This window comes from Babylonia areolata, chromosome 17 (genome assembly GCF_041734735.1).
Source record: "Babylonia areolata isolate BAREFJ2019XMU chromosome 17, ASM4173473v1, whole genome shotgun sequence".
Lineage (NCBI taxonomy): Eukaryota > Metazoa > Mollusca > Gastropoda > Neogastropoda > Buccinidae > Babylonia > Babylonia areolata.
The window spans coordinates 19,578,291-19,600,527 of NC_134892.1; the positions used below are offsets into that span (position 1 = coordinate 19,578,291).

The following is a 22,237-nucleotide window of genomic DNA, read 5'->3' on the forward strand; positions in this document are numbered from 1 at the left end:
CTTGTGCACACACACACAAGTTAACATTCTACAGTAATGTTTCTAAAGAATACAGACTAGAACCATATTTGATCTATTCAAGAAAAACTGAACATAGAACCACCATGTGCAGACTTTGCATAAGCTAACATGATCTCCAAATAGAAAGTGGCAGATACACAGGTACAGAAAAAAAAGTGAAAAATGCAAAACCTGTCATGTATTAGACAAATGTATTAAATATGAACACTTACAAGAAGTTTTGTTAACAGACATAAAGTCTGAATTCACAAATTTTGTTTTGTGTGTGTGTGTGTGTGGGTTTTTTTGTTGTTGTTGTTTTTGTTTTGTTGTTGTTGTTTTTTTACCCTTTATTGTTGTGTTGGAAACCTTTCATTCACGATTTTAACAAATAAATATGATGCTGATTCTGATTCTGATTCACACGTTATGGATGATAGAACATGTAGATTTGATGGCCATCTGTACCTAAATGGTTTGCGATGGGTGACTATTCAAGAGTAGACCGACTGCGGGTGACTGGTCTGCATGACTAAAATGACAGGCCCAAGCAGTCACGCAAAAGGAAATGAAATATGGGTCACATGAATCAAAATGACTTCTTCTTATTCTTCCTCCCGTAGTGTCCATCAGCCGTTAGTCCGGCTATTATTGACATGTGGGAGGGTTGCAGCGTGGAGAGGGAGAGAGAAGAAAGGAGGGGAAAAGAATTTTGGACCTAACGGTTAAGGCGCGACTGCATGCGGAGCTGCACTCAGGCCTTCAGGCCCAAGTCCCTGTAGCAACCAAAATGAAGCTGCAGGCCCGCAAAACGCCGTGCCACCGGAGATAAAACAAGGCAGAGGGGTTCAGTGTTTACTGTCATCTGGACACCTTGGGGATGAGGGTGTCCAGGGACGGGGACTGGGCTGTGCCACCTGAAAGACAGCTCTGGTATCAGAACAAATTTGTTTCATAAATGTCATCATGAAGATCAAAATTGCAAAAAGGAAGAGAGGGATTTCTCGTGTTGCAAACAAAAGTGACTTGCTGAAGTCTGTAACAGATGCATCTGATTTGTAACCCGATTTTCAACATCAAGTAGTGCCGTTTCAATTATGTTCAAGTGCCGGCACAGTGACTTGGGAATGAGTGTGAGTGGAGTGGTATTTTGGAAATCAATTGTGAACAGTGCTGTCAGTACCTCTACAGAGCCTGGACACTGGTAGAAAGTTTATCAACTGGTTTTAGTCTGTGGTCAACTTGTTTTAGTCTGTGGTCAACTTGTTTTAGTCTGTGGTCAACTTGTTTTAGTCTGTGGTCAACTTGTTTTAGTCTCAAGGCGCAATTGACGAGTGCGCAATAGCCGAGTGGTTTAGGTGTTGGACTTTCAATCTGAGGGTCCCGGGTTCGAATCACGGTGACGGCGCCTGGTGGGTAAAGGGTGGAGATTTTTCCTATCTTCCAGGTCAACATATGTGCAGACCTGCTAGTGCCTGAACCCCCTTCGTGTGTATACGCACGCAGAAGATCAAATACGCACGTTAAAGATCCTGTAACCCATGTCAGTGTTCGGTGGGTTATGGAGACACGAAAATACCCAGCATGCATGAACCACGACAGAGTCATCGGCAAGTCGATGTTGGTCGTGTAACGGAAAGAAGAAGAAAGAAGGCCTGACTAAGCGCGTTGGGTTACACTGCTTGGCAGATATGGTGCAGCATATATGGATTTGTCCGAAATCAGTGACACCTCCTTGAGCTACTGAAACTGAAACTGTGGGTGACTTTTTCCAACAGTGGTTTGTCCACAACAGTCTTGAAAGATGCAGGGAAAGAGTCATACAGCCAAATTTCATAAAAAAATTGGGGATGAGATTTTGGAGCAACTCAACAAGGTAATCAAACAACAGTGTTGAAATGGGGTCAATAAGGTAACTGGAAGAATTTGACAAAAGTAATCAAACAAATTAATCAGGACAAATTACCTCAAAGTACAGGAACTTACCATCCGAATTGTGCCTCACACAGCACAGATGAAAACATGGTGACTGCTGGACCTTTTAAAACGAAATGTAAAATGATGAAAGGTAGTGCAAAATCATACGTATCTCAAGATGAAAATAAAAAACACGTTTCAAGTCTTAGACTCTTTGTCAAGGTGGTGGCAGGCCACAGTAGTCTGTACTGAGGAGGTGAGTTCAACTCAATGGCCAGAAATTGCAGTTCAGCTCACTGACGATGTTTGAGGAGAGGGGGATGGGAGGGGGACGAGGGGGAGGGGGGTGCAAAGAAAGGGGAGGGGGGCGGCAATTAATGTCAGATAGTGACGTCGGTTTAACCCCCTTCCCCTTCCTTTCCTTTTCCTTCCCCTCCTCTTCTTCCCATTCCGCCTCCTTCACCTTGACACACACCCCCTTCTCGCCCCCCCCCCCTTTCCCATCCCCCTCTCCTCAAACATCGTCAGTGAGCTGAACTGCAATTTCCGGCCATTGAGTTGAACGCACCTCCTCAGCACAGACAGCTGTGGCCTGCCACCACATCTTCACTTGACGAAGAGGCCAGAACTCGAAACTTGGTGTTTTTATCTTCAACTTTAGGTGTCTCTGACTTTACACCACTTTTTGTCTTTTTGTTTATGTCAACAGATAAGGATACAGTCATTATTGTGCTGGGAGTGATTCTGGGGATCGTCCTTCTGCTCCTGATTATCATCTTGGTCATGGTCCGTGACAGGTACAATAACTATGCGTTGTCTTTCTTCGTACCGAGCTGTGATATGATCGTGGTCTGTGTATTATCTAAGTTTTTTGGGTTTTTTTTTATTAACTTTTAATGCACACACGAGAAGAAAAAAGATAAACAACCAGTTCCATCACCAGAGTTATTCACACAGCAGGTACGTTTGGAAAGTATCTGTGTTTGGGTGTGTTTTAGATTAATGCCAATGAACAAAATGTTTGGCTAAAACATGATCAAATAAGACAGAAATATCATGTCTTTGTGTGTATTTGTCATTTCCCAACATAATCAGTTCTGTGTGGAGTCAGTCTGGCCTGAGATAATTACACAAATAAAGTGTATCAAGGACAACTAGGCATCACAGGACAGTATGCGACAATGGATTGCATTTATTAAACAGAGAAACCAAATAGAGTACTGTTCAATAGCAGCTGAAATCCAGAAAAAGATGCTCAGTTTCAATCTAGGCAATTCTCTGTTAGAATACAAATAATCAGTCAATTTTTGGGAGCTTTGCTTTGAGAAATCAACACATAGACGAATCACTAACAAAAGGATAAGTATAAGTAAACAGGCATGGGGCAAGATCTATCAATACTCATTCATGTTTGTAGATCTATACTAGGGTCAAATATCACATTCCTACACGAAATATTCCTTAGTGTGTCAAAATACACGTCGAAGAAACTTCTGAATGTTGAATGGAAAGCATTATAACTAGCATTAGCTCTTCAAGACATGGTTCTTCTACACGAACATGTTACGAAGCACAGATCTTACACTTGGAAAAGACTAGAATGAATAGAATGAAATGAAAAGTATTTGTTTCTGTTGGTTCGGCTGTTTCATCCACTCACTGTACATCACAGATTGACGTAAGCTCACAGTTGGGCCAACAGCACAGTGAGAGTTGTATGATCAATGGTTTCTCCATTGCAATGGGAATATTCATTTACAGCTTCGTCTTTTGTGAAGGATTGTGACTCTCAAACTAGGAGGCACGATTGCACTGGCTCTTAATTCTGCAGCCTTAGGGATAAGTTGGCATTTGGGAATCACTCCATCGCCGACTGTTCTAAAACTCCACTACAATCAAATTCTATCCCAGATACTTGAGACAGCAGCTGCCTATCTGCTGTTCTGATGGTCATTGTCGAACACGAATACATACATATTCTGTCTGAACAGTTGTGTGAACAGAAGAACATGTGGGTTCACAGACTGATGGAACACACTGGTTATTATTTCTGTCCGCTAGGTGGCTTGGCAGATGCAGGACGTTGTTTCAACGGCAGAAGAATGGACAGAAAAACGGAGTTAATGGCCAACAGGACCCTGCAGATTCCAGGTTGGGGAACATTGAAATGGTATGTCTGGCAGTGCACAGTGAAATGTAAAGAAAACAACTCCCGACCTTGGGAATGGAGCATCAGCTCGCTCTCTCTCTCTCTCTCTCTTTCTCTCTGTATATGTGAAAGTCTCTGTGTACACGCGTGCACGTTTGTGTGTGTGTGTGTGTGTGTGTGTGTGTGTGCGAGTTTGTGGGTGTGGGTGTTTGTAAGTGTAAGCATGTATGTGCTTTTGTCAGTCCGACCGTTTACCAAAAAGAGATCGGAAAGGGCGTGGATGTCAGCATCATGGCACCAGCATCAGTCCACAGTTTCTCTCAGTGAAAGAGTTGCCATGAAAAACAATACACTGATCGTGGATGTCAGCATCATGGCACCAGCATCTCAGTCAAGGAGTTTCCATGATTGCTTTTTGCCCATGGCTGCCATTCGTTTTGTTTTAACTGGCATGCGTGCAGTGTATGGATTTGATCAATAATGATCAGTTTGTGCCAGGGTTTCGTATTCGCGAATAATGTTTCAAAATGTGAGTGTTAGTTTAGAACATTTATAATTTACTGCATGTTAGAATGGTGTGTTTATAGCATTTAACCTCGCGAATAATGTTTCCAAATGTGAGTGTTAGTTTAGAACATTTATAGTTTACTGCATGTTAGAATGGTGTGTTTATAGTATTTAACCTCGCGAATAATGTTTCTAAATGTGAGTGTTAGTTTAGAACATTTATAGTTTACTGCATGTTAGAATGGTGTGTTTATAGTATTGAACCTCCTATTCATCTACATTCAATTAAGAGTTTATATAAGTGCCTCTTGATCTGAAAATGTGTTTCGTAACACACATGTTATTTTGTAGGGGGCGGGGCGGTAAATCAAGCAACTGTATTTTGGTACTTGCTTGTGTGCATTTAGCTTCATATGTTTTGCTTTTGAACCTTTGGGCTCAGTATTTGTGTGTGTTGGATTCAGCTATGGGTCGTAATATTGTGTGGGGTAAGTGACGAGCCTATGGATGCACATTCTATTTCTAGTTTGATGAATAAAGATGTATTGCATTGTGCTTTGTTGTGTTGTATAGTCCGAGATTGCTTCACCAAATGCTCCGTTGCTTTCTGAATCCATACGAGCTGGGCCTGACCCTTCGCCAGCTGCAGGTACTTTTGATATAATCGACAAGAACTACAATATTAATACCACTTTCAGTCTTGTCAATTATTTGCTCCAGTGTTACCTTCAAGTTTATTCTCTCTCTCTCTCTCTCTGTGTGTGTGTGTGTGTGTGTGTGTGTGTGTGTGTGTGTGTGTGTGTGTGTGTGTGTGTGTGTGTCTGTCTGTCTGTCTGTCTGTCTGATCTAGAAAGCGTGTAAAATGAATATCAAAATAATGATAGACAAGACGTCTCTCTCTCTCTCTCTCTCTCTGTCTCTGTCTGTCTGTCTGATCTAGAAAGCGTGTAAAATAAATATCAAAATACTGATAGGCAAGACCTCTCTCTCTCTCTCTCTCTCTGGCATTGCTAGCATGTGTCAAGGTTAGTTCTGAGGATTTATTTAATGTCCACTAAGTGTACGACGTTGCTGTGTCACGAGTCCTACTTTATTTTGTAAATCCCTTAATCACATTGCTGAACATATGTCTGTGTTTGGTAGACATGGGGTTCAGGTGTTGGAGGTGTCTTAGAACTATTCGTTTTGCGTTTTGCTGATGATATTCCATTGTTATGAACAACTCCCAAATATATCTTGAGTGCGGTGAGGGGTAATAGCTGATGTACCCAAGTATATGACACGTGTTGGTGGGTGATGTGTTGTGAATGGAATCAGGATGAATGTGATGTTGTGTCCTTCCTGTCTTGATTTTCTCTCTCTCCTGGGATCAGTGCGTATAACTTCAGAACAATTGCGCAACAACAGGAACTGGTGAACTGAGCAGTTGCTTAGTTCGGTTCCGTTGTCATCGCAAATGTTTTGGCATGACCCCATTTTTCTTGGACTTTGTGAACGTTATGAGCTAAAACCATGTGACACCAAATGTAATGTTGCTTATAATTTCCTTTCATTCCCCCTTCCTCCTCGTTCTTACACTATGATCTTACGCATCTCTCTCTGTCTCTGTCTGTCTCCCTGTCTGTCTCCCTGTCTCTGTCTCTCTCACACTCTCCTCATTCTTATCATTGATATTCATAACAGAGATAAGAGGGGGAAATGTTCTACAAGTTTTGTTTGTTTGTGTATGTGTTGTTGTGGGGGGTTTTTTCTGGAAAGACGTATCTCCATATCTTGTACGTTCAGTAAACGAGTCTTGCAACTAGTCAAATGTCTATCACACAAGGACAGGGAATCATAACATGATGATAATATGATAATAACAAGAGGGAGAAGAAAAAAGATTTCTTAAGAATTGGCTACCTATTACTTATTTAGAATAACATCTGCATGCATGACACAACGTTTAAAATCTGTCCTACCTCGTACTATTCATAAGAATCAAACGGGATTTTCACAGAAAGACATTTGGTTGAACGTACTAGGCTACTGTATACCTGGCCTCCTACTGTTGATTGACTTCGAAAAAGTGTTGATAGTACAGCATGGTCTTTTGTACGAAAAGTGTTGGATATTTTTCCATTTGGGCTGGCTATAAAACGATGAATTGAAATATTCCATACTGATACCAGTTCATGTGTTGCAGTTAATGTCGAATGCACTAGTTGTTTCGATATTGGAAGAGGAGTTAGGCAGGGTGATCCTTGTTCGCCGTATCTATATCTTATATGTGCAGAAATATTGGCATATGAATCCAGCGAAATATTACAGGCAATAAAATATCAGACAATATAGAAGCCCTAATGTCACAATTTGCGGATGACATTACAATTTATTTAGATGGTAAAAAGAATCATTCGAACGATGTATGCATTGCTGGAGTTATTTTTTCATAATATCAGGTTTAATAATGGACAAGTCACAGGTGGTTTGGATTGGGGCAATGACAAATTCAAGAGTGAGATGCATTCCATTTAAATGGAATCTTAAGGTTTTCACAGTACTCGGGGTTAAGCTTTCAACCGTTATCGATGACATCGTCAACCTTGATTATGAACACAAACTTGAAGACATTCATCGTTTACCAAGTTCCTGGTCAAGTATGGAATTTTAACACCACTGGGCAAAAGTATAGTTTTCAAAACATTTGCTGTCTCTAAACTGGCTCATCTGTTTAGTAACTTATCAGACCCGCCAAACGCATTTCTAAAGGAATTCAATTAGTGCTTTTACATATTTCTTTGGGATAGAAAGCCGAGTAAAGTTTGTTTGTAGTCGATACGAAAGGGGTGGTCTTAAGATGTTGAATGTTAACTTAATTCCGTCAGCTATGAATATTAACTGATTAAAAACGATTTCTGCTTCAGACTCATTGTTAAAAGATATTCTGCAACATACATGCCCCAAAGTAAAATACTCAAGTTCACTGGGAGGGGAATATACCAAAGTTGTTCTGAAGGAGTGTACCAACAATTTCTGGTCTGAACCAGCTGCCGTGGCGACGTGGTTAGCGTCGCGGACTGACGGCTGGGAGGACGCGGGTTCGAATCCCAGCAGAGGTGGGTTTTTCGGCCCGTGGCCGGCTCCTACCCAGAGTCGAGTGTGCTGTGGGCTTAAATGGGGAGACTGGGACCACACAGTCGAGTGTCATCCACTTCAAGGATGCGTCTTTGGGTGTGTTGCTCTAACTACCTGACCAACACTGCAAGTGTCTGTATCTTTCGGGCCTGGTTAACGCCGGGATATCATTATGATAGGAAGCGTAGAGTACAGCCTTGTCACGCAGTCCCAAACCAAAATGGACCTCCATAGCAACATTGTCATCATCATCGTCCTCCTCGTCCTCCATCGTCATCAATATAAATAAAATAGTCTCAAAGTATGTGGCCTTTCCCTATTAAGTGATCAAAAGATGAAGATGAAAATGTTCATCCAACAACTAAGGTCGTCTTTTCTTCTTTTTCCTTTTTCTTCTTTTTTTTCTTTTTTAGAGTTTACCAACGGATATCATGTATAATGCCTGCTCTGAAGTAGAATTGGTAGCAAAACAGTTAATAGTGTTATTTATCTATACATTTCTTTATTTATTCCTTTTTATTCATGCTCTGCAGGGAGAGAACAGATGAAAAGGAGTTGATTTAAAATGTGTAAAGTGTGCGAAGGGTGATGAGAATGTGATGAAAGAATGTGATACATACATTAAAGAAATTATATTGATATAGATTACTTCAATATTTTCTTTTTTATGAACACACTTTATGCATGTCCACAATTGACTGTTTAGACTTTTGTGAATCGAATGATGTTTCTGTTTGTTCAATGTAATAGATAGATAGATGAATGAATGAATGAATAAAGACACAAAAAAGTAAATGAATGAATGAATGAATGAATGAATAAAAACAAACAAACAACTCCCAAAAGACTTCAGAATCAATTACAAATTCTTAAATAATGCTGCCAGGTGGTGAAGTTGAATGGAAGTGTTCAGAAAACAAACACAATGGCCTTTACAAAAGGCAGATTTTAGGTAGGAAGGAATGCTGTTTTTTGAAAAGGAGGAAATAGAGTTAGTGAATGAATATTTCTATTTTGGGTACACAATTTTACATCAAAGAGTAGTCCAAAAACGGGGACAGAACACTTTGTTGTAAATGGCAAAAGGGTAACCCTGCGCCTCGAGAAGGCTTATCAAAAGTATAGAGAAATGTCATATGTCGAAGTTTTTTTCAGAATAGTTGATATATAGGTACAGCCTGTTTTATTGTATGCGCGTGAACGTTGGGATGTAGGTATACTAGAGAACACAGAAAACATCACTATTTATACGTAAGTAAATCGTGGTCATGCCGTTGAAAACACGAAACAAAATGGTTAAATTTGATCTTCGTAGACAACCACTATTTGTAAACTCATTCTTAAATGGTTTCAAGTTCTGATTTAGACTACTACAGATGAATCAAAACGAATTGCAATACAGAGCTAATCAGACATTGCTTAAGTTGGATATGAATGGAACACGATTTGAGCTTCCTCAGTTGGATACAAAATAATGTTATGTACAACATGCCTTACTTTTGTGTGGTAAAAACAAGGTGTTGGTGAATTGAAAAAAAAATCTAATTATTTCAAGCAAAGGCAGTAAGACATATTTATCAAAGAATCCAGGTAGTATTAGAGACAGAGACAGAAAGTTATAATTGAAAAAGATTACATCTAAAATGATGTCGACTTTCACTTAAGGGTAGCGTTGCCTCAGACTACATTTAAGGTACTTTCTTATCATAATGTTAATAGATACAATGAAACTGATGTTTTGATACATTGTCGTTTTTGCTAAGGTGAACTGGAAAATGAATACCGTTTGCTGTTTGTTCAGTGTACAGTGATTACATTCAATGTATTTCACTGATTGACTCAACAACAGTGATTATTGTTTTACTTTCTGTTTATTTGCTTGTGTGTGTGTGTGAATTCTGTTTGTGCCCAAAGGTGATAATGTCGAGGTTCTACGCATCCTGATAATGGGAAACCTTAAGGCAGGGAAGAGCTCCCTTGGCAACACGCTGCTCGGAAAGATGGCGTTCAAAATCCGTCCTGGATTCCGGCAAGAAACGAAAGACTGTGCTTGGGAAAGAGCGGAGCGAGATGGCGTGGTTCTAGAGGTATGTCTGAAAGACATACATCAGTAACGAGTGCTTGGGAGATAGTGTCACAGAAAATATAATCAATTCTCCTTGCTGTGAAAGGAGTGGGTCTTGACCAAGTATATTCTGTGTGACAACGCACAATAATTGAATAACAAATGAAATTCATTATATTTTATACATGTAATAGTACATAAAATGTAACTGGAATTCGTTTTATTCATTGATAAAGCTTAAACTTAATTGTCGAGAAAATTTATCATATATATCAACAATGAACATGCCTGCCTCATGATGGGCATTATCAAGAATGACATGCACAATAATATTTCGTCTATTACAATTTTTTTGTCCATAAGCCTGATTCACTAAGACCTAATTGTCACACTGCCGCATTCACTCAACTCAAGCTCACACGACAGATAGACTCGCACACAACGTTCGCATTCTGACTTCACTCTTACCCAGGGATAAACAACACAACGTAAAGACACGCCTTTCTGATTATTAATAATTTAAAGAAAAATAAACAATTATGTTCACATTTTCCCTTCAGAGATAAATCATATGAAAAGTCCAATCCAGGAAAGCACAATACTTTTATATTCTCCCTTACATCAGTCTGATATCATCATCTTAAATGAACAGACTATAAATAAATAAACGAAAATCTCCGTTACACTTCCCGTTAAAGTTTTTAAATGATTATTTTCATTAGTTTCTTTTCACGACTGTGTTGTTGGTTGGTGCTTCCCAAACATCTTTCGGTGGGCGTTATATCTGGCAAACACCTTCGTCCGAAAAACAGGCCAGGCGCTGAGGATCCTGAAACATCCTCAGAACCTATCTAGTCAAATCGAACAACTTGTAAAAATAGTATTCACATGACTTGCGTCGCCATTCTCGTTTTACTGAACCAGTGTTCAGAAACGTAAATAAAAATAAAACATCGAAATTCACAAAATTTAGGTTAAACGATGTCACCGAATTTCTCATTACCAAACTCGAAATTACTGACTCACCAGTACTTCAAAATCAGCTTCCCTGAACCTCCACAGTTCAATAAGGCTATGTCTCACATTCTCTCTAAGAATGGTAACTGTCTGTCCCATGACTCTCAGACCCCAAGGTCTATTTTTTTTCCAGGTCACTCCTGTGACCAGTTCAGCTGAGCACAGAGAGGGAAGTGGCAAGAATGTTGGTGCACTTCACAACAGTGTCAGTATTCACAACAACAGCTCGTGAACACATATTCACCTCAGCGCCTAAAGACACATGCATCACGAGCCTTTCTCCAAACACTAAGTCTAAATTAATACAGTAACACAGCCACACCACACAGGAAATCTGACCTTTACAATAAGCACATTATGACAACCAACTTGGTGTCATGACACTAATAAAAAAAACTTGGCTAGTATACACAACACTGTGTATACTATTAGTGCAATTGAAAACGTTTTCTACTTACACTACGTTCTTTTTACAGTACAAAAGAGGTGAAAGAAAGAAAGGGGCATATCAAACCGAATCAATTGTTGCTTTTTATGAAATGTTAAATAAGGATACAAAAGTAAACATAATTATGTTCAGTTCTTGGATGATCTCGTTTAAATCCAACCCGGTGTTGTTCGGTAATACTATCGTATTCTGCATAATCATTTGTGTAGCCTTCAGTTAACCATATTGCTGTAGTTTGTTACTAATATCAGGTCGTGAAATGTCTCTATAAGTATTGATATGATTTATTTACGTTACATATCTTACGATATGGAAGCATATTTACACCACCGTTAAATTAAGGAAAGAGACTTTTTTTTTTTTAAATCAATCCTTCAAAAATGTTACGAGAGAGAGAGAGAGAGAGAGAGAGAGAGAGAGAGAGAGAGAGAGAGAGCAATCACTGTCACATACTGTACAGTGCGAAGAAAATATCACACTGTCTTTGAATTACAGGCAACACAATTAAACACTGACCGACGAAACAGAAACCCAAGAAAAATGCTTTGTTGTTCAACCGTCTCCATAAAAGATATTGTTTCACTGCAGGTGACGGATTCCCCGAGACTTGGCGCTTCCTACTCAGAGGATGATGACACCTGGAAGGTGGCAAAAAGTGTGGCTGATGCTAAACCTGGATTCAACGTGGTTATCTTTGCAATTCGTCTTCAGAATTCCACAGCCATGATGAAGGTGCGTTCACTTTGTCAATCAGCAAGTTGGTGGCGGAGGGAGTAATCCCAGCCACTTAGTAAGTAAGTGGGTGAGTGGGTGGGGAGATTTGGCTAGTTAGCCATTTAGTTAATTACTCTCGCTGGAAGATGCTGTGCTCTAGTGGCATAAAGACGTTTGAAAACAAGAGAACGCTGGCCATTAAGGAGAAGCGTGAGCAAAGGAAGCAGGGCTCAACTTCTGGAGACGTTTTCCCTTGCAACACCCGTGGGAAGTGCTGCGCATCCAGAATCGGCCTCTTCTCCCATATGAGGACACACACCGACAGATAAGCCTGCCTGCCTACTCGTCCGTCGGTCCGACGGGAGACTCCATTAGTTAATTTCTCATCAGTCACAAGTCTGTGACAGGACAGAAGAAAGTGAAAAATCAGGTTATTTTGCTTGTCCAGCATGACCGTTTTGTTTTTACTATTGCTAGTCACTCATTCACTCACCCACTCACTCACTCATTCAGTCGGTCGTTCAGTTAGTCAGTTAGTTAGCACAGGAAATCATAAACGAATGAAACAAAACGATCACCGGAAGCACCTGGAACATTGTTTGGACCGATGATGGACCTTTTATGTATATTTATTGTCTCAGATACATATTTTGCAAGTGAAAGTATATCTTCATTTTCTGTCATCAGTATGCCGAACAAATCTTTTCTCTGCGCTGGAGCTGTATTGAATAGGGTACAGTTTTTTTTGCAATTCGTCGTATCTTTTGCAGTTGAATATGAAATGGTTCCCATCTTCTGAGAGAGAGAGAAAGAGAGAGAGAGAGAGAGAGAGAGAGAGAGAGAGAGACTCGGGGTTATTGACCAGTGCGGTACGGACGACAGAGCACTCTTGCTTCCCTGTGCTCATCAGAAGTCTTTTCTTGGCCAGTTCCAGCTCCATATTATCATTATTGTGAGAAGAAGAAAAAGAAGCAGAAGAAGAAGAGGAAATCGGATGATGAAAGGAAGACGCACGCACGCACGCGGCGTAGAAACAGAGATAACACATGAGCAAATAGAGACAATATGCATTTTAATGCAAATAAGAAAATGCACCTGAGCATAAATTATAATACCAACATGAATATCCCAACATTTGTGTTCTTTCAGGAGGAGTATCCAATTATCAAGATGATCAAACAGCTGTTTTCTGATGAGATCACGAGGTACCTGATTATTGTCTTCAATTGGTTGGATTTTTTCGAGGGCAAGGACGAGGAAGAGTCCTGTGGTAAGCATCATCCCCACCCTACAGTCATTTGTTTTCCCTTCTTTACACCACAGTTTGGATTATATAAATCCCCTTCAGTGCCGCGGGGGGGGGGGGGGGGGACAGTAGAAAGTGGTATTTCAGGTCATAAAACATTATCCAAGCCAATAAGCCAAAAACTGAGAAAATGGTCTGTAGATATATCACTCTAGATAAACTGTGTGACTTTTCAGCCTTCCAGAGCTATTTCCCATTTTCTGGTGAAGTCTTCAGTGATTATTGATGTCATTATGCGCATACGTAATATGTTGATGGCAGTCAAGGGGTTTTAACTTGGTAGGCCACATGAATGTTTGGCAAAATCTTCAGGGAGTGGGGGGTTGGGATGGAGACAAAAATACAGTGGCTGCGCTTTATTTGTTCTTTCACTTGTCTATTTGTTTTACTTTCATGCATTTTTAAATTTCTGTTAGGGGTTCAATGCTAGGCTTATATCAGAGATTGACACAAGTTTACAATGATTTATTGGGCCAACAGGAAAGTAAGAGCTGTGTGGTCAGAAGTTGCTCTATTGCAGTGTGAATTCTATTACAGTTTAGTCTTTTGTGGAGGACTGTGTCTCTCAAACTAGGAGGCGATATTGCGTTTGCTTTTCGTGCTGCAGCCTTTGGGCATGTTGGCATTTAGAGACCATTTCGACGCGGACTGTCATAAAGATTGAATTTATACTCTCCACACATTGCGTTCACGCTTTCTCTAGTGGTTCACATGTCTTTCTGATCTGTTCACTGTTCACATTCCAACATGACAACTACGTTCATCATCAGACAGTCACATTCTCCAAATCCCTCTGCCATGACTATGTCGTTCGGTCAAGGATCCTTCGTATTCACCGCCCCTGTCCAGTGGAACTCCTTGCCATGCGAATTAAGACACTCACAGTCCATTTCCACCCTAAAACCAACCTCAAGACTCATGTCTTTAAAACTGCCTTCAATTGACCTTCTGATGCCTGCGACAGTGTGGTTTTCGGTGTGTGTTGTCACGACGTTGCTCGGAGGGGATGGAGGGAAAGTATGACAGCTATTTGGGTGTTTTGCATTGTTTGGGCTTTGCAATGAACGCGACTGGTTTTGGATGTTGTGTGCTTAAATTGGAACTATTGTGACTGTAAAGCACTAAGAGCAGAGTCATTTGATTTGGCACAAAATGAATTATTACTCATATCCTGCCATACCGACAGCGGTCAACGGGAGACATTTAAATAATGTTGATCAACACCCATGATTGAAACCCCTTGTTGCCATTCCCACCATGGTTAGACGCAGCGTCAGACAGTGCTTTTGATCAGCACAGCATGCACTGGACATGCAACACCTACCAAAACAAAATGGCAGAAAAAGACCAAGTGGTTGAAACTTTAAAAAAGAAATAAAGAAATTAAATTTGAAAATCGCGCATAATTTTTTGTTTTGGTTTCTTGTAACTGACTCACTTGTGTAAATTTCATATTATGTTGGGTTATTGCCTGATTTCCCTTTTCACTTTTTTTAACAGTTTCTTCTGGATCGATATTTACGGTCTTTAAGTGCTGTTATGGTCATGTGTTGTCGGCTATAGGCAATAAAGATCAGATGGTAATCCACCCCGCCTCCCTGTTCATTTCTTTCAAATTTTGCAGAAGCTCTGAGCCAACGCCTCCATGACGACATCAACGAGATCAAAGACTTGATCGACGAGGCTGAAGGCCGCTATTTCGGAATGAACAACAAGGCATCAAGTGATGAGAGGGACACACAGGCCAAGGACCTCATTCAGATGATGCAGGTATTATTCACATTGTCAGGTGCACGCCTTTGCCTTTGCTGAAAGGGTTTAATTGGTGTAACGGACTGGAATGACCCCCTTCTCATTCCCACGCTCGGGGTAGATTTGGTATAGTTTCGAACTTACCACCCGGGCGTAAATCTATATACGACCCCTATCCCATATCAGATCCAGCCCTTTTTGATCTACCTACTTTTTTGAAGAATACACCAGAATGCACAATATATATATATATATATATATATATATATATATATATATATATATATATATATATATCTCGAGAGGGAGAGAGAGATACACAAAACACTTGTTGATATCAAACAATTTAACTTCTTCGACATATTGTGCTGCACAGTTCATTGTGTTGAATGTCAGTGAACGGTGTGGACATATCAATGGTGATTTGTAAGCGGAAGAGATCATGTAACATTCAAGGGATCAGATGCAAAAGTCTGAAGGTAACTGAAAGCAAGCCGAGCTGCCACAGTGGCGTGCACGGCCACCATTTGCGGCAAAATGCGGGCACACTTTTTTTTTTTTTTTCTTTTTTTTAACTCATTCTTACTTGTTGAAGGGGGAGGAGGCCCCTCGATGAGGCTCTCACCGTGACACACGTGCTCCTTGACTGTTGGGATCTGCATGACGTTAGACACAGACGTTACACGGCGGTTTCTCTAAAGACTGTTTCGTGATGTTCCTCCGTGGACGCTGATGGACGTCTTGAAAGTAGTGAACATTTTTAATCAGATGTGAAGGTTTTAAACTATGGAAGGTTTTTAAACATTGAGTGGAAAGCTTAAAGCGGTGACTAGTTTTTATTGTATTTTTCCACCCTTGACTTGAAGTAGGCATTAACGTGTCAATATCCTTGAGATGGCCTTTGTAGTCAGTGAGGCTCTAAGCACTATGATTTGATTTGATAGGCGTTTTAGTGTCTCCGCTTGGATCATACCATCTTGTGTAGTGCCTGTTGAGGCAGCTGATTCCACGTCAGAACCAAGCCGTGTCCGCTGCATTAAAGTCCAGGAGTGTCCCTCACCTTGCAATTTCATTTTCACTTTCTCAAGGAAGCGCCACTGCATTCAGACAAATCCACATACGCTTCGCCACATCTGCAGATGCCTGACCAGCAGTATAATCCGACGCGCTTAGTCAGGCCTTGAGTGCATACTTATAATTATATTTGTGTACCTATCAGAGTGGACTTCTTCTACAGAATTTTGCCAGAGGACAACACTGTCATTGAAATGGGTTCTTTTTCAGTGCGTCAAGTGCGTGGTGCACACGGCCTTGGTTTATTGTCTCATCCGAAAGACTAGATGCTCAGTTTGATTTTCCAGTCAAACTTGGGAGAAAGGGCGAGAGCAGGATTCAAACCCACACCCTCACGGACTCTCTGTATTGGCAGCTGGGCGTCTTAACCATTCTGCTGCCGTCCTCCCACGTTGCAACAGTGTGCAATCAAGCTCATCCCAAACATGCACAGTGGGAGCAGTACCCGGTGAAAGCGATGGGCAGGGTAACGGGGATGTTATACTGCTGCAGACACTGGGTTGCTGTGACTATAACTTTCACACATTTACTCTTCACACACAGTCCACTACAGAAGCACGTGAAACCAAAGCTCAGAGTAGATTCAATAAACCACTTGTAAAAATGAACCTGGGGAGGATTTACTCATTTTGAGGAAACGAAGAATCTGCAAGCTTTGAACTGTGTTAATGGCGACACTTAATGTCAAATTCGTCTTTGAGTATCACCCCATGTATTTAGCCCGCTCATGTTTCATTTTCACTCCTCCAGTAACAAAATTGGGGGCTACAACTGGATTCCAATGGACATTCATAGCGATTGTTTTCAACATTAAATATTTGATTGTCTTCTTCGAGGTGAACTTGTCAAACTCATGTGTTTAAGAAGAGCTAGAAAGATATTGAAGCGTGGTTTATTGTATTGTATTATTGCATTGTATTACTTCTTTTTGTCACTTCAGATTTCTCTGTGTGAAATTCGGGCTGTTCTCCCCAGGGAGAGTGCGTCGCTGAACTGAGAGTACCACTCTTTTTTTCTTTTTTTTTTGTATTTTTTCCTGCCTGCAGTGGGTTTTTTTTATGTTTTCCTATCGAAGTGAATTTTTCCACATATTTTGCCAGGGACAACCGTTTTGTTGCCATGGGTTCTTTTACGTGCGCTAAGTGCATGCTGCACATGGGACTCAATTATCATCTCATCTGAATGACTAGCGTCCAGTCCACCACTCACGTTCTAGTGGAGGGGGAGAAAATACCAGCGACTCTGCTGGGATTTGAACTATTGTGCTCAGATTCTCTCATTTCCTAGGCAGACGCATTACCTGTAGGCCATCACTCCACACAGAAGACAGACATAAACACAAAACATGTGTTGATATCAAACAATTCACGTTTTTCAACATATTGTGCTCCACAGTTCATTGTGTTGAATGTCATTGATAGGATTTTTTTCGTTTTCTGCTGTTAGGTTCTTTCTTGTCCCAGTCCATCCTTGTCTCAATCTGGTGTTCATTTCGTTCTGTCTTGTCCCAGTCCATCCTATCTGGTGTTCATTTCGTTCTGTCTTGTCCCAGTCCATCTGGTGTTCGTTTCGTTCTGTCTTGTCCCAGTCCATCCTATCTGGTGCTCATTTCGTTCTGTCTTGTCCCAGTCCATCCTATCTGGTGTCCATTTCGTTCTGTCTTGTCCCAGTCCATCCTATCTGGTGTTCGTTTCGTTCTGTCTTGTCCCAGTCCATCCTATCTGGTGTTCGTTTCGTTCTGTCTTGTCCCAGTCCATCCTATCTGGTGTTCGTTTTGTTCTGTCTTGTCCCAGTCCATCCTATCTGGTGTTCATTTCGTTGTCTTGTCCCTGTCCATCCTATCTGGTGTTCATTTCGTTTTGTCGAGTCCCGCCTCATGTGGTTTACTGTGGTTTCACACCCTCTTTCTCTTCTCATGTGATTCTAGGAACTAGTGAGAAGGAACCAGCGTGAGTGCTACAAGACAGACATGACGGAGCAGTTCGAGCTGAACGTGAAGGAACTTGTGAGGCGTAAGCTGGCAACAAACGAATGATCCAGACCCAAGTAACAGCCAACGTGAAGAGAGCATCATGGGAAAGAGACAGTGACACAAGAACGAGGTCATCTGATCAAGAACAAGCTCCCATCCAACCTGGTGTTTCTGAAGAAGGCCTTCCTGTGGACCCTCACAGCAATCCTACTCTGTTCCTGTGACTTACATTAGCTCATTCTGTTCCTTCCGATAAGATGATTTGATAGCATCACCGTTGAGCATGATCTCCAGCAAGGCCACTACACAGAATTTGATCAAAAATCTTCTCAAACTGATCAACGTTCTCCTCAAGACGTGATCGTTCATTGACTGGTGCTATTAATTGGTAACTGTGCATCAAAGTACGTGGACCTTCAAAGACATGCCAAACGATCCAGCAGCGTGTGTTTCAGTTATGTCTAGCTGTGCTCACTGGTGCTTTCTGGCTCATTAGCCATCCAGTGACAGCATCAAAGGCCTAGGTATCGTGTTAGTGTCAATGACAGCCCCCACCCCACGCCCACCCCCCGGCCAGATTTCTGCAGAAAAGTTGATAAGCCTAGTTCAGCTATATCGTCAAATACTAACATTCTGTCATCTGTTTTGGCGTGGCAGCTTTGGTGTGAAATGTACAAACGCACTGAGCATGAATGACGACGTTTGTCACCAGATAACATGAGTGATAAAGGACTAACTGTGCTCTGTGAACAGCGAGTTACACGAAAAACAAATATGAATGCAAGTGTCATGACTTCTGGAAGATGTCACAGAAATTATACGTGTGTGTGTGTGTGTGTGTGTGTGTGTGTGGAATAGGTAGGTAGACACAGAATGGAAAGTTCAGATTTGCTATTTTTTAAATGAAATTTGTTTTACCACTTTTGTATGATGTTTCCGCTCAATGTTTTGATGACTTTGTATTGACTTTACCATCATATATCCATATTTAACCAACATAATATGCATGCGTGTTTGCTTAAGTGCATATGTGACAATTGTGTTTAGTGGGGTTGTAAAACTGTTTAGTGATTTTTAACTATAGTTCTCATATTCCCCATACATCAATTCTTATGGTAAGTGTATGTTGATCCTGTGCATTTCCATGGACAATCTGAAATCGGTCAATTAGCGGCCACAATGACGACCTCTATGTACAATTTCCTGTGGAAGTGGAAGGAGTGTTATTTATTACTGTGTTTTGACAGTCGACTGTCGAAATAAATTGTGACATGTGTGGAGTGCCTTTTTCTGATCGATTCGATCTGACCGACTTGAAACCTGTACGAATATGTTAACACATTCTTTGCAAAGGCCAAGAAAACAATGTAGACATATTCGCCATGTGAAGAAAAGGCAGCTGAAAAATGCTTGTTGGATAATTTGATAGCGTCTGTTCATGAATGAAAAGGAGCACAGGGAATATATTTTTAGAATTTCGTTGAACAAGAGGCAAATCTAAAACTACTTGTTTGCAGATGGTTGTTGAAAAGACAGATTTACAGATTTTGTAATTCAGTTTTCAATATTTATAAATGAATTACGGTGAACTGCCATTAGAAGTAACAGACCAAGGAAGACATGCTGCAAGATCCAAAGTAGATTTCATGGAACTGTTTTTTATCATTACTTGCTGATGATATCATCTTGCCCTCTCAGAAATAGTTATTGGTCCAGAGATGCACCGACATAGCTTGACAAATCGAACTACTAAATTGTATTTTGATATATGAATCCGTGTAAAAAGCAATATTATTGTGCTTTTGTTGTTGTTGTTTGTTTGTATTTTGGTTGGGTTTTTTTTTAATAGAAAAGGGAATTATTTGGCAGCAAGGGAAAGGTAAATGTAAGCTGACATCACATTGTTGATACCTACAGATATCTCGGAACTGTTTTCACTGCTCATTGGAGTTTTGTAGCTGCATGCAGTGTCTTTCTCGCAGAGAAAACAACACATTATTACCCGTCACGAAGAAACTGTTTTTGCTGAGCAATTTATTCTCTGAGCATTTTCATTATACTCAGATGCAACTCATCGTTCACCATGGTTCGTAATTCTGGAGTTCAGCTATGACTGCTATTGTACATTGTGAATCTGTTCACTTATTTGTTCTAAAAAAAAATATGGTGGAATAGAAATGACAGTACCATATGATTTGGTTTATGGTGAAACAAAGACTTAACAGATATCATATCTATTTAAATACTGCAGTAAGCTGTGCTCGTTATTTTTATTGTTATTTTTTTTAATGAATAGGAAACGTTTTCTGAACTCTTTTCATCAACGATTAATATCCTGTTGGTAACACAACTGAGAAGATAAATATCCAGTAAAGTGGAAAAAAAAACTTGACTCAGGACTGACACATGTGCACACTCAGTGAATACTTTCTTTTCTTTCCAATATTGGAATATATTTTGACTTCTTTTTTTTAAATATAAGATTTAGATTTGGTATTTTTGGAATCAGTATGAACAATCACCCCTATAGAATGTGCAGTAATTAGTAACGTTGAGTCATTGATCTGAGAAAACAAAAGAACACGAAATTCGTTGTTGTTTTTTCTCCAGAAGTGCCTCTATTTGGAGAAGTTTGTATTTGTATTTCTTTTTATCACAACAGATTTCTCTGTATGATATTCGGGCACCTCTCCCCGGGGAGAGCGCGTCGCTACACTAAAGCGCCACCCTTTCTTTTTTTCCCTGCGTGCAGTTTTATTTGTTTTTCCTATCGAAGCGGATTTTCTACAGAATTTTGCCAGGAACAACCCTTTTGTTGCCGTGGGTTCTTTTCCGTGCGCTAAGTGCATGCTGCACACGGGACCTCGGTTTATCGTCTCATCCGAATGACTAGCGTCCAGCCCACCACTCAAGTTCTAGTAGATGGGGAGAAAATATCGGCGGCTGAGCCGTGATTCGAACCAGCGCGCTCAGATTCTCTCGCTTCCTAGGCGGACGCGTTTGTTGAACTTCCGATTATTGCTGACATTATGCTGCTGATGGTATTACTCACAACCCGGCTTTTGTTGGTGTGTGTGTGTGTGTGTGTGTGTGTGTGTGTGTGTGTGTTGGGGGCAGGCGGTGGTGTACTTTTTTAGACAAAGTGGAGAGATTTGCTCGGTTGCAACAGAAATACACAAATATAATTGCATGTTCGTTAATAAGAGTTGGTAACTGAAGCAACCATGTGTTTGGCACACAGTCTTTGTTCCATTGAGTGCCTTGAGAGTTGTTGAGCTGGATGGAGCTTCTTGTGTTTTTCATCACATTGGGGAATGTGTATTAACTGGATACTGAGTGTTTGTCATGTGGGCCCTTCGTGACAGAAAGGCTCAGATTATGTGTGGATACCGTGCTGGACTTTGGATAGTCGTGCATGTGTCCCAGGCTTGCTGTTTCCTGCTTTTTGTAGAATACAATAGAATAGAATATGTCTTTATTACCAAGTGTACCGAGGTCACAAGGAATATTGGGGGGGTGTGGGTGGGGGTGGGGATATTACATAACAAGGCACGAACATAAATCGAAAATCATACACAAACACAGATACAATAGAAATTAGGATACATACAAGTGCATATCAATATAAAAACTTGTGCATACTCACACATGCACGCACTGCACACACACACACACACACACACACACACATGCACGCACATACACACACACATTCTCTCTCTCTCTCTCTCTCTCTCTCTCTCACACACACACACACACACACACACACACACATATACACACATTTGAACAGAAGTCGCATGTTACATGTGGATGGGGATGATGACTAGATCTTAAGGCAGATAGTTGTTAATTGCACAATTCTATTTATAATACTGGATTTGTATGGGTTTATAGCACGTTATTAAAATCACTTCAAGTGCCCATGCTCGTGATCCGAGTGCGTGTGTCTGCACCAACACATCTGTCTTGACCTGATTTTGAATCTGATCCTACAAGTAACCTTTCTCCTTTTCAAACACACACACACACACACACACACACACACACGCGAGCAGACACACACGCACGCACACACACACACACACACACACACACACACACACACACTGACACTGACAAACACACACACACACACACACACACACACACACACACATACACACACAATCAAAACAAAAACAAACAAGCGAAAAGTC

General features: G+C 40.7%; 1 protein-coding gene across 8 annotated transcripts in view; it reads left to right on the plus strand.

Annotated features, from left to right (window-relative positions):
- The window catches only part of LOC143291725 (uncharacterized), a 42,086-nt gene extending 20,124 nt beyond the window's left edge, over positions 1–21,962 (plus strand). For 5 of the 8 annotated variants that reach the window (XM_076601772.1, XM_076601768.1, XM_076601769.1 and 2 more), the window contains 8 exons: positions 2,627–2,714; positions 3,979–4,087; positions 5,147–5,222; positions 9,605–9,777; positions 11,809–11,952; positions 13,084–13,204; positions 14,865–15,010; positions 17,994–21,962. In XM_076601772.1, the coding sequence (XP_076457887.1) occupies positions 2,627–2,714; positions 3,979–4,087; positions 5,147–5,222; positions 9,605–9,777; positions 11,809–11,952; positions 13,084–13,204; positions 14,865–15,010; positions 17,994–18,101 (965 nt within the window). In that variant the 3' untranslated portion in view covers positions 18,102–21,962. The remainder of the gene's footprint in view (positions 1–2,626; positions 2,715–3,978; positions 4,088–5,146; positions 5,223–9,604; positions 9,778–11,808; positions 11,953–13,083; positions 13,205–14,864; positions 15,011–17,993) is intronic. The other 3 variants (XM_076601775.1, XM_076601770.1, XM_076601774.1) reach the window with 1 other exon arrangement.
- The last annotated feature ends 275 nt before the right edge of the window (positions 21,963–22,237 follow it).